This window comes from Ochotona curzoniae, unplaced genomic scaffold (assembly GCF_017591425.1).
Source record: "Ochotona curzoniae isolate NIBS_2020 unplaced genomic scaffold, NIBS_Ocur_1.0 contig_3622, whole genome shotgun sequence".
NCBI lineage: Eukaryota > Metazoa > Chordata > Mammalia > Lagomorpha > Ochotonidae > Ochotona > Ochotona curzoniae.
In genome coordinates this window covers 13,097,468-13,109,714 of record NW_024465926.1, presented here as the reverse complement: position 1 = coordinate 13,109,714, position 12,247 = coordinate 13,097,468, and the positions used below count along the sequence as shown (strand labels likewise).

Below are 12,247 nucleotides of genomic sequence, written 5' to 3'. Positions count from 1 at the left end.
TGCTTGCTTAGACCATACACGGTATGGAACCAACTGCGCCTGGAACACTGCCTTTATTTACATTGTACGGCAGATTGAGAACACATTCGTTATTTATTGGGGGGAGAGAGGTGAAGATTATGGGGTTGATAATCACCTCCCTCCTACTCCATCACCCACCACCCCTACCCCTTCTCTCCACCCCATCTCCACCCGCTCACCCTCTGGCGCCACCAGGGCTCCGAACTCTGGGACCTTCTCTCTCAGGCTCCGTTTTAAGTAAGAATTCTCCAGCGAGTTGAACCAGGTTCTGGGACGCGGTCTCCCCCACCCCGAACCGGGCAGTCACTATTAGGTTAAAAAGCCCCAGGTCCACCGCGCGGGCGGGCAGGCAAGGTGGAGACAGGAAGCCCCCGGCAGCGCCCCTCGCAGGGGCCAGGGGAAGCGGATGGCTTCCACCCAGCGACGCTCGCTGGGGCGCCTCGGGGATGGACGGAGAGCCGTGTGTTCCGGCAGTTTCAGATGCACCTCCGCTCTTCCCCGCTGCGGTCGCCGCAAGGCAAGGAAACCGGTCTCGCGCTTCGGAGGTGTGGGGGTGAAGCGGTCTTTCCGCTCCCTCGAACCCTGAACCCGAGGGAGCGGCCGAATTCCCGCCAGGAGCAACTCCGGAAAAGCCAGCAGAAGGCAGGCGGGCACGGTGGCGGGCAGGGGGCGGCTGCGAGGTGCGGGACCTCGCCGGCCGCGGCCCCACCTGCGAGGGGGCGGGGCTTCCTAGCTTGGAACCAATCAGCACCTACCTGCGCTCACCTGGCCTCCTCTTTCAGGCTGGGGCGAGCTGTACCGCTCAGAGGGGCACCCAGACCTGGATGCTGCGCTGCCGTCGCGGTAACTTCGTCATCCCTCACTCTCCGGCCATGGGGCTCACTGGTGGGCCTGTCGCGACCCTCCTCCTCCTCCTCCTGTTCCTCCAGGTACAACCCCGCGGGGCCCTTGCCCCAGTCTGGGCTGCTCCCAGGAGAACGGGCGGGGTCCGCACGCGACCGTGGCGTTGGAAAGAGCGCGGGGCTACGCTCCTTGGGACCCACGGATGCCCGGGGACCCGAAACGACTCCCCGGGGGAGTTGTGCGGAACTGGGTAGTCTCAGTCTCAGCGTCCCTCTTCCCACTCTGCCTTCAGGCGCAGATTTGCTGGCTGCGACGCGCAGCCTCTGAGCCTTGCCAGGCGGGCTTCGGGGAGGCTGAAGTGACCTTGGAAGCGGAAGGCGCGGAACCGAAGCCCGGGCAGGCGATGGAGAAAGGTAAGACACTCGGAGAGTCATCCCTGGTGGACCCTCGGAACGGGGATCGCACGCGATCCGCTCTCGGGTGGCCCGTGCAAGGGGTGTCCAGGAGGGCCGGGGAGGGGGGCTTTGGACGCCACTTCGAATTCTGTGGTATGCAGACGGTATCTCTGGTGTGGGGGTTGCTGGACAGGATAGCGCACTCTGACATCCACCTCTCCTGAGCCAGCCGCCGCTGCCTATCTATGTCCAGACCCTCCTGACCGCCCCCCCTTCAACCCGAGCGCTGGGCAGCTCGGCCGGCCCCGACGTGGTTAATTCTCCCGCTCTGGCCCCAGCGGAGGAATGCGCCGTCCACATTCCTCCCCCAGCCCCCGCGCAGGTGTGGAGATGAGCCGTGCCCGGGGCAGCCCCTTCGCCCCTTCTCGGGCCCCCTTTGTGAACCGTGCTTTGTGTCTCCGACAGACAGACCGGGTCTGTTTCTCTTCTCCGCGCTCCCCTCCCCCGCCCCCTTCTTCGCGGGCAGCTGGAATGCACTCTTAACCCTGCCCTTCCCAGAGGAGGCCCTGCACCCCTTGCTGCCCGCCAGGAAACTGGGCCTGGAACACCTGGGCAGGGACCTCAAAAACGTGGACACCCTCTCCTCTGCTCCAGTCTCTTGGGGTTGAGCTGCTAGGTTACTGTGGGGGTGGAGCGGAGTCGGAGGCGGAGGTGCCCTTAGCCGGTAGACTTGGGGCTGTAGGGTGGTGGATGGGAGATCAAAGCACATTTTTGATCTTCCGATTACTTGTCCCCAAGTTCAAAAGCTTGAGAGCAGAGGTCACACTGGTGTGGGGAACCAGTATGTTGGAGGAGACCCAAGCAGCTGCCTGCTGGTGGCAGTGGGGGAAGGTGGGCTCTGCCCCTCCCCGTGGAAAGAACTTTGGGGAGTTCCTCCAGGGGATCAAATCCCAGTTGTTGCACAGGGGTGGAACCCAGAATCCTTGGGTGGAGTTCCTGAGGATCTGGAATTGTGAAATTGTTTGAGAGCGTGTGTGTGCACGTGTGCGCACATTTTTCTGGGGGAAGGAATCTGTTGCTTACCTGACTTTCAAAACCTTGCTTCCATCCACTCTGGCACAAGCTAGAGCTCCAGTGGGGAAGCGTCAGTTCCCAGGACACAGAACCACTGCCTTTGTTCCTCAGAGAGGATTGGGCTCCTCTAAGCCAAGGCAAGCCTCATTTGAAAAATTCTTTTTCTAAATAACTCTGCAGATTGACGAAACAATTAACACCCAGGCCAGGCCAGCGGACCCCCTCCCCCCATCCCCTAGCCTCTTGGCTGTAGGGAGCTGAGGACAGGCATTAAGAGACCATGCCTCATAAACTTCTAAGTTCTTGCACATGAGTTTATTACTGGCTGCCTAACAAACTGCAATGGAGCCAACCTGTGGAAAAAAAAATGTTAAGTTGGGCAGGGCCCCAAATCCAATTCCGGCTCCCTGAGGAAGCTAACCAGACTTATGCCAAATCAGCACTCCCCACCCACCCCCTGCCCCATTGTCAAGTTCTCTAACTGTAGTCCGGAGAGTTTGCTGCTCTCTCAGTGTTGTCTGTGCCTTATCTTTCTTAGCGAAGCGAGAAATATCAGGTTCCCTGTCACCCACCAGGCTTGAGTCTGTTGGGGGGAAGTGTGATCAAGTTTTCTATTTCACAGTTGAGTTGGCCTGTGCTTCTCTGTGAGGTCAGGCATTTTAAGCCTTTTGAGGAAATTCAGCTTTCTTGGATGTCTGGTGAAGAGGGGGACTTCGTGCCAGAAACACCTGGGTCGTTAAATGGCGGCTGAACGTGCTTGGCTCTCGTTGCTGGAGTCCCCATGCACTGTGACCAGTGTTTAGAGAAAGCTTTGCGTGATATGAGCTGCCATTTTTCCCTCCCTTCCTCCCTCCCTCCCTTCCTTCCTTCCTTCCTTCCTTCTTTCCTTTCCTTCTTCCTTAGTACAGGTAAAAGTACATTTCTGGTATTGCCCTCTAACAACAACCAGAAAATACTGTTATTTCTCGCCTTGGCCTTCCCCAGATCCCCAGCCTTTAGACAACGGGAGCCCCAGGCTGATCCAGGGTGTTGAAAGAATTACCCCACAGGCACACACAGGCTCGGCAAGTCTGACCAACAACAGCTTCCACAGGGCTAAGGAACATTTTTGCCCCTGGGTACAAATATTACGGGTGTCTATGAAGTTGAGCTCAAAGAAATAATCTTGTATAATTAATACCTTGTTTGTGTGCGTGTCTTCTGCTTCAAAGCCCTCCTACAGCTCCGAGCTTGCTTTGTGTTCTCAGCAGTCCCTTGAAGCAGATAGAGTAAGTGGGAACAAGTTGAGAGCTCTTAGTCTCGGAGGTGGAACTTCAGAGCCCAGCCCTGCCCAAAGTTCTGAAAGGTGGAGAAGCGGAGGCACAGTTTAATGGTCCAACTCACCGGGATAAATGGCTTATGAACTTCTCTGGGGCTCACAGACACTGTGACCTCTCAGGTTGGGTCCAAGTCCTAGAACTTTGATAGGTATTTGTATAAATCATGCCAACCTTGAGTGTCAACCCACTTTACAGAAGAAACGTCAGGGGTTGTGACTCCACCAGAAGTCGTGCTTGCAGTGATCTGGTAGGATTTCAGTGGAAGTTTGATTCTCACATCCCATGGCACTTTAAAGATTTATTTATTTACTTGAAAGGCAGAGTTACAGAGGAAAGAGAGAGAGAGATCTTCTATCTGCTGGTTCTTTTCCCAAATGGCCACAATGGCTGGCACTGGATCATGCTTAAGCCAGGAGCTTGGAACTCCATCCAGGTCTCCCATGTGGGTACAGGAACCCAAACACTTGGGCCATCTTCCACTGCTTTCCCAAATATATTAGCAGAGAGCTAGATTGGAAATGGAGTAGGCATGATTTTGAACTGGCATCCATATGGGATACTGACATTGTAGGTGGTGGCTTGCCATGTCACTTATACCTGGCATTTTTTGCTACTGGAGAGTCAGAAGTAGATGGAAGGAAGAAGTGGGTTGTTGGAGCCCTAAATCTTAGTCACCAAGAACAACCTCCAACCTCAAAACCAATGAATTCTTTATTTCTTATTGTAGAATTTTCCAGAAACATTCCCGTAAAGAATTGATCTGGATATAGTCTTTATGGGAACCCTGGTTGTGGGGGCTTGATTCTCAATCAAGGAGTGGGAAGTTCGTATGGAGAGAAGCAGAGTAGAAATGTCCCCCACCCCAGCCCCACAAAACACAGACACACTGACCCACAGGTTAGAAGTCAGAGCAGGGATATCTTGGAGGGAAGGCACCTTGGAGACACTGCTAGGGCTCTTTCTTGACCAACAATGAAAAAGGGGAGGTAGTGGAGAGAACCTGCCCAGTGACAGCACAGGGATTAAAAGTGAGGGTGGGGCCCGGCACGGTGGCACAGTGGTTAAGGTCCTCACCTTGCACGCCCCGGGATCCCATATGGGCACCGGTTCTATCCCGGCAGCCCCGCTTCCCATCCAGCTCCCTGCCTGTGGCCCGGGAAAGCAGTTGAGGACGGCCCAGAGCTTTGGGACCCTGCACCTGCGTGGGAGACCCTGAAGAGGCTCCTGGCTTCGGATCGGCATAGCATCGGCCGTTGCGCTCACTTGGGGAGTGAATCATCAGACGGAAGATCTTCCTCTGTCTCTCCTCTCTGTATATCCACCTTTCCGATAAAAAAAAAAATAATAAAAAATAAATCTTTAAAGAAAAAAAAAGTGAGGGTGATCATTTGGCACAGCAGTTAAGACACCACTTTGGATGCCTACATCCCACACCGGAGCGCCTGGTTGTCCTTCCAGCTTGGGCGGACTGCTAATGCACACCTAGAGAGGCAGGAAGTAATGACTCAACTGCTAGACTCTCTGCCATCCACATGGGAGACCCGGATGGAGATTCTGTTTCCTGGCTTTGGGCTGTTGTGGGCACTTGACGAGTGAATAGGTGGATGAGAACTTTTTTGTCTCTCCACCTTTTAAATAAAATTGGGAGGCAAGGGAATGATGACAATGCCCTTTCCATCCTTGCTGGTGAACTATTGAGAGACAGCTAAAGTCAGGCAAACCTGGGACCTGCAGGGGCTCCCTGGCAGGCTCATCTCGCCTTCGACAGCCTCTGGTAGGTAATGACTGTAAAGGCTAATGACTGTTGCTAGCCTTGATAGGAACCTTCAGAGTTGAGTAACAGGTCTGAGTGTGAGTCGACAACAGGATTGGCTTTGCTCCTGTCAACTTTTATGTTGAAATCCATCAGTTCTGGGATGTGGCCTTTGTTGACATCTCATTCTTGGAGTAAATGTATATTTTGCATCTGCACATGTCAGACCCTGATCTAGAACTGCAACTAAAGCAGTGAGCAGGAGTAAGTCTCTACCCTAGGAGAGCTTCCAAGCTCATGTTAGTTATTTTTGGTGTCTGTGGCTGCTTTACAAACCAACTGGTAATAATTTCCCTTTGCCTTGCATCTTGGTGTAAGGTTGCTGGGGGCAAGTAGCAGCAAGGCCATGATTTAAATCCTGGCTGTCTCCGTAACCCTGGGGTGGGTATCCCATGCTGCCCCATAAATCTGCCTCTGAGGAACATAAAGGAACCTTGGCTCGGAGCCTCATGGCTGCCTTCCCAGATCAGCCCAGAGTAGGCTGGGTACTGAAGGCTGTGTCCTTCCTCACCGTTAGCGTGTGTCTGGGGAACAGGTCTCAAACCTCTAGTCTCCCTTCCCACCTCCTCACATGGCACACTGTTCCTAGGTTACCCAGGGACAGTGCCCTCATCTCCCTGTTGCATGAACAAGGTGTTGCATGTGTCAAGTACTGGGTTTCTAGAGCTGGAAGCTATAGCTCTACAGAGCACCAGGAGGAGACATAGGGAGAGAATAGCTTCCCCTGTCCAGAACAGTTGATGCTCTGGTCTTGAGGAGACTGAGTGGTTTTCATTCACAGTCCACTGTTATTGAAAATAATGCACACAAGAGATTTTCACTGAAAAGCAGAATGATAGAAACAAGAGTCTCCATCTGCTGGTTCATTCACTAAATGGGTGTAGCAGCCGGGGCTGGTTCAGGCTGATGCAAGGTGCCCAGAGATCAATCCAAATCTCTCACATCAATTACTTGGGCCATCTTCCACTGCCTTCCTAAATGCATTGGCAGGGATCTAGATTGGGAGTGGAGCAGCCAGGACTCGAGCTGGCACTCTAACATGGAAGGCCGGCATTACAGGTAACAGCTCACTGTGCCGTGTGGTAGCCGCTAGTTACATATGCAGAGAACAGAGCCCAGTGAGCCTGATATGAACAGCACAGATGTAAAGCACCTGCATTCCCAGCACACAGATCAGCAGAGTCCTACCAATGCCTCTGATGTGCCTTCCCTCCCAATCTTCATCTTCTTCCAAGATAATCCCTGCTCCAGTTTCTAACCTGTAGGTTAGCATGTCTGTGTTTGTACAAGAGCCATGCAGTGTGTCGCGCTGGGTCTGGCTTCTTTGATAGCACACTGAGATTCTTGCATAATTCAGGGTTGTAGTTGGGGGTTGTCATTGTTGTTGATAATGCATTATGTGACTCGCTACAATTCCAGTGTCAATAGGCACATGAGTAGTTCAGGATTTGCTTGCTGTGAGAGTGCTCCGTGAGCTTTTTGTGTGAGTCTCTGCTGGACCTGAGGATATGATAGCTGTGTGTCCAGTATCATAGTCCTGTGCTCAGAAGCCGGCTTTTCTCTGTCCTGAAGTAGCTGGGTCTCTTCTGGATTCTCCCACTCACAGAGTCTTCCTGCCAGTCTGGCCCTTTATGGATACTTGTTTCTCATCCTAGGCTAAGACAGCAGATTTTTTTGTTGTTTTGTTAAATATATTTGGTCATATACTTTGTGTTAAGGGAGAAATTTTCCTTTATTTGCCCTTGATCTAATGCTTGACACTTCACTCCAAAGTAGAAAGGAATCTAGAAATGACTTGAATTTCTTTTTTCTTGAGGAATTATTTTTATTGGAAAAGCAGATCAGATTTACAGAGATAAGGAGAGAAAGAAAGATCTCCCATCTGCTGGTTCACTCCCCATATGGCCGCAATGGTTAGAACTAAGGTGATCTGAAGCCAGGAACTTCTTTCAGGTCTCCCACATGGGTACAAGGTCCCAAGGCTATGGAACATCTGCTGCTGCTTTCCTAGGCCACAAACAGGGAGCTGGATGGGAAGTAGAGCATCTGGGATAAGAATTGTCATCTGTGTGGGATCTTGGTGCTTGCTAGGTGAGGATTTAGCTATTGAGCTATTGTGCTAAGCCTAGGACCTGAATTTCTTAGGTAAGAAGATCTTCCTGGGTGGAAATTTACATATATATTGTTTTATTATTATTATTATTTCAATCAGAAGGCAAGGGACTGATTCCATGACATACCAGATAAAATCATACTGACCCATCCTCCCAACTGGATGTCCTTTCAAGATCTGGCCGCTCTACTTTCCTATCCTGTTAATGCATCTTGGAAAACAGTGGAAGACAGCTCAAGTGCTTGGACCCCTTCACTCATGTGGGAGATCCCAAAGAAGCTCCTGGCTTTCGACCAGCCCAGCCCAGCCCAGCCCCGGCCCCTGTGACCATTTGGGGAGTGAACCATCAAATGGAAATCAGTCTTTCTTTTCTCTCCTCCTACCACCATAACTCTTTCACGTAAATAAATACATTTAAAAAATAATAAATTCAAGAGGCAAGAAGGGACTCATGCACTGGTTCACTCCTCAGGTGTCTGTAATGGCTGGGACTCTACTCGGCTGCAGTTGGGAGCCAGGAACTCAAGCCAGGTCTCCCATGAGGTTAGCAGGGACTCAGCCACTTGAGCAGTCACTTCATTGCTTCCCAGGGAAGTTGGAATGAGCAGCTGGAGCCAGGAGTCTAATATGGGACATGGGCATCTTAACCACTAGACCAGTACCTGCCCCAGGGGAGATTTTTATTCTGGTCTATTTGTGGGTGGGGAGCAGCCACCTAACTTGAGCAAGGTGGTCCAGTGCAGCTCCTCCCTCCCTCTAATGAGGTGTCTGGGATCCAAGACAAGGCGAAGTGATAGTTCAGCCAACAAGTGTCTGAGCCCATTCTGGATGCCAGAGAGAAGCAAGGCTTCCCGCTCCTTCACCTCAGGAGCTCCCTGTTTGAGGGGAAACAGGTCAGTGGCCAACCTTAGCCTTCCTTCAGTGACTGTTTCTTGAGCACTGACTAGGTGCCAGGTACCAATCTGGATGCTGCAGCACATTAATGGATGAAGTGTGTCAAATGAACCCTAGCCTCCAGGGGCCACCTACCAGCTAGTGGAGAGAGATAGACAAAATAGATTGGTGTGGAGAGAGGGAAAAATAGTCACCAATGGGAAGCATGTTCTAGTATGTTGCCACAAGCGGAAGACTGAAGGAGACTTTGGGGTGTGTCTTGGAGTGGAGGGGTCTGTCCTGGAGGGGGCAGCATGAGCTTCTGTGCATTTATTCTGGCTGGACTGGGGTGGGACGTTGAGGGGACATGTGAGCAGAGAGCAAGGGCTCCTCCTCCCTGCTAATTCCCTTGCCTTCTTTTCATTGAGTCACCCAGTCACCCATACTGCCAGAGGCATCCAGCCTGGCAGGAAGGGCTCAGGATATGAAAACCTGAATACTGGTCATTGAGCACTTAGTGAATTCCAGCATCCCACTGCTGTGTTGTAAGCCCCTTTAATCCTCCTACAAGCCCCACCAGGTGGGTGGAAAAGGACTCATTTAACTGGATAGGAAACCTAGTCTGGTAGCTTTGCAACCCAGCCAGGAAGTCTTTGGAGGCAGGCTTTGAGTTTAGGTGCTATCCCCTAACTATGAGGTGCTAACCAGTGCTGAGTCACTGGCCCCAGCCACACCACAGAAAAAGCTTGGAAATGGTTAACTTATGACCCAAAGCTTGGAATTCCTACACCCTCCCCAGGCCTCTGTTAATCACCAGGGGCTGGCCTGGTAGGGGCCCTCGTACTGCCAGAACTCTGGTCTCCCTTTTAAGGTCAGGGAGGGAGGGAGTGTTCTGAGACCCTGCCCTGTCTTCTGCCTCTCTTCACCCCACCCCCACTCTGCCATGAGTAGAGGGGCTGAGCAGGTCCGGTCCTGTTCCCTCATCAGGACTCTGGGTGGCCAGGCACATCAGAAATCTGCAGATTTCCCCAGATTTTCCCAGCTGACAGAACCCTTTGCAGGTCCTGCTAAACACCAGGGAGCCAAGGCCTGGGGCTTGCGCGGGTGAGCCAGGATGTGTATACAGGGAGGAACAACTGCCTCCCTGCCCTGCGCAGCCTTTGAGTTCACAGCTCCTGGCTCTATCGCTAACTTCAGAGAAGGCTCAGAGCCAGGGCCACACAGCTCCAGACACGGAGGCCAGAGAGCTGGTGAGCTGTTTTCCACACCCCCAAGAGACTTTCTAGGCCACGCAAACCCTTAGCCAGCTGGCACAGGTTTGTCTGCTTTCATGACTGCCATCTCAGAGGAGATGGAACCAAGGAGATACAACCCCCAGGCCATCCCCTTCCTCCTCTGTAGCCTCACTTTTACTTAAGACCACCTTATTACCAACGCTTGAAACCTTTTATACTAGAAGGTTTATTTTTGCCTGTGAGTTCTGAACTTAGGGTTCTCACAATTGCTTTAACAGTCTTTGGTGGTGTTGGGACTGACACTGTGTCACAGTGGGTTAAGTCACCATTTGGGAGACCTGCAATCCCATGTTGGAGAGCCTGGTTCCAGGCCTAGCTCCTCTGCTTCCCATCCAGCTTCCTGTTAATGCAGCAGGTGATGGCTCATGGCTGAGTCCCTGCCGCTGGCATAGGAGAATCAGATGGAGCTCTGTGCTCCCAGCTTGAGTTTGGCCCAACCCTGCCTGTTATGAGCACGTTGAGGAGAGAACCAGGACGTGGAGGGACACTGGCCCTGTCTTTCATCACCCTCCCTCTTGTTGTCCCCCTGTTGTTGTTTCGGATGAATAAGTAAATCATGGAAAGATGTCTAACCCTCCTTCTGCCCCCGGCATTAGGAGCATTCGAGAGTACCTATGTGTGTCTTCAAGGTTCCTTCCTACATTTGGAAAGAGAAGCAAGAGCTGCTGGCCTGAGAAACACCCAGGTCCAGAGGAAAGTGTTCCAGATTCTTGTCACACCCAGCGGTAGGGATAGACATGATGTTGGGCATTTCAACACAGGCTGGGGGATAAAGGAGATTCGAGGCCTGGTTCCTCACCCACATTGTGCAGCCTGGGTCCCAGTTCCTCGGCCCTATGTGAGAAATGCCACCTCCATCCCCTGAGCCTGTGACGGGGAGGATGCTGGTTGATCAGCTGGAGGTGGGAAATAAGGGAGGGGCAGGGAGACGGCCAGGCTGGCAGCCTAGTGTCCTGCTGGAGCCTGGCTGCCGTCTGCTCTGCACAGCGAGCCCAGGCTTGTTATATCTTCAGGCCAGGGAGGGAAACAGCCCCTTGTGGGCATTTCAGAACAAGCACAAGCTGGAACAGGGCCCCACCCTACCCTCTCCAGGGAAGGGGCCTTGCCAGGGGCTTCCCTCTGGCTTTGAGAGCTGCTGTGCTCTTATCTTTGATGGTGTTCTTCTAGAATTTTCCTGCACTCTCCTCCAACTAGGGCTCTACCCCATTTCAGCTTGCATACTGTTTATGGTCCCCTGAGTCATAGGCTCACAGACTTGACCGACAACCCAAATTTCCAAGGAGAATGTAATTTTACTTAAGAAAAAAAACATTGAGGGGCCTGGTGTGGTGGCCTAGTAGCTAAATCCTCCCCTTGCATGTGCCGAGATCTCATATGGGTGCCGGTTCATATTCCAGATGCTCTATTTCCCATCCGGCTGCCTGCTTGTGGCCTGGGAAAGCAGTTGAGGACAGCCCAAAGCCTTGGGACCCTGTACCTGCATTGGAGACCCAGAGGAAGCTCCTGGCTCCTAGGTTTGAATCAGCTCAAGGGAGCTGAACCAGCGGATGGAAGATCTTTCTCTCTCTTTCCTTCTCTCTATAAATCTGCCTTTCCAATAAAAATAAATATTAAAAAAAAACCTTTTAATCACCCCTGAATATATAACGTAGTATATGGCAAGCATATACTATACAGTTGGTTGGGATTTTGCGCTAATATATGAATTCGTTGTGGAGAACTTTATGATAGTCTTAGTGTTTTGTGCGTTAGCACCTTTAGTCCTCAAACATCCCTCACAGGAGATATTATTACCATCCCAATTTCACAGGGGAATAAACTAAATCCAGAGAGGTGGGGTTACGTGCCCCTGAACACACAGCTATGTAACTCTGGAGAGCCAGGGCTCAAATCTAGACAGCCAGAGCTGAAACCACTGCCTTTGGCTGTGTCTCACAGGAACAAATCTGAAATAAATGCACATAAGATTTCCAGTTCTACTCCCAACAACAAGCACAGTCAGTGGTTTAATGTGAAGCCTTGTAGATCTTCTTTGTATTTAAGAAAACCTATGTAGGGCCCAGCATGGCCTAGCGACTAAAGTCCTCGCCTTGAACATGCCAGAATCCCATATGGGCGCTGGTTCTAATCCCAACAGCTCCACTTCCCATCCCACTCTCTGCTTGTGGCCTGGGAAAGCAGTTGAGGATGGCCTAAAGCCTTGGGACTGTGCACCCGTGTGAGAAACCTAGAATAAGTTCCTGGCTCCTGGCTTCGGATTGGTATAGCACTGGCTGTTGCGCTCACTTGGGGAGTGAATCATCGGATGGAAGATGTTCCTCTCTGTCTCTCCTCCTCTTTGTGTATCTGACTTTCCAATAAAAAATAAGTCTTTAAAAAAGAAAAAGAAAACCTGTGTACACTCAGGTTCACATTGTGTCCGCAGTTCAAGTCACCACCTGCAATGCCAGCTTCCCGTGTGAATGCCTGTTCGAGTCCTTGGGCCCTACCTGCCACTGTGC

The 12,247-nt window shown here is 51.9% G+C and overlaps 1 protein-coding gene across 1 annotated transcript in view; it reads left to right on the top strand.

Annotated features, from left to right (window-relative positions):
• The first annotated feature begins 893 nt into the window (after positions 1-893).
• CDH3 (cadherin 3) overlaps positions 894-12,247 on the top strand; it is a 39,606-nt gene continuing 28,252 nt past the window's right edge. Inside the window, exons 1-2 of the mRNA XM_040982049.1 lie at positions 894-950; positions 1,163-1,277. Coding sequence (XP_040837983.1) covers positions 894-950; positions 1,163-1,277 — 172 coding nt within the window. The remainder of the gene's footprint in view (positions 951-1,162; positions 1,278-12,247) is intronic.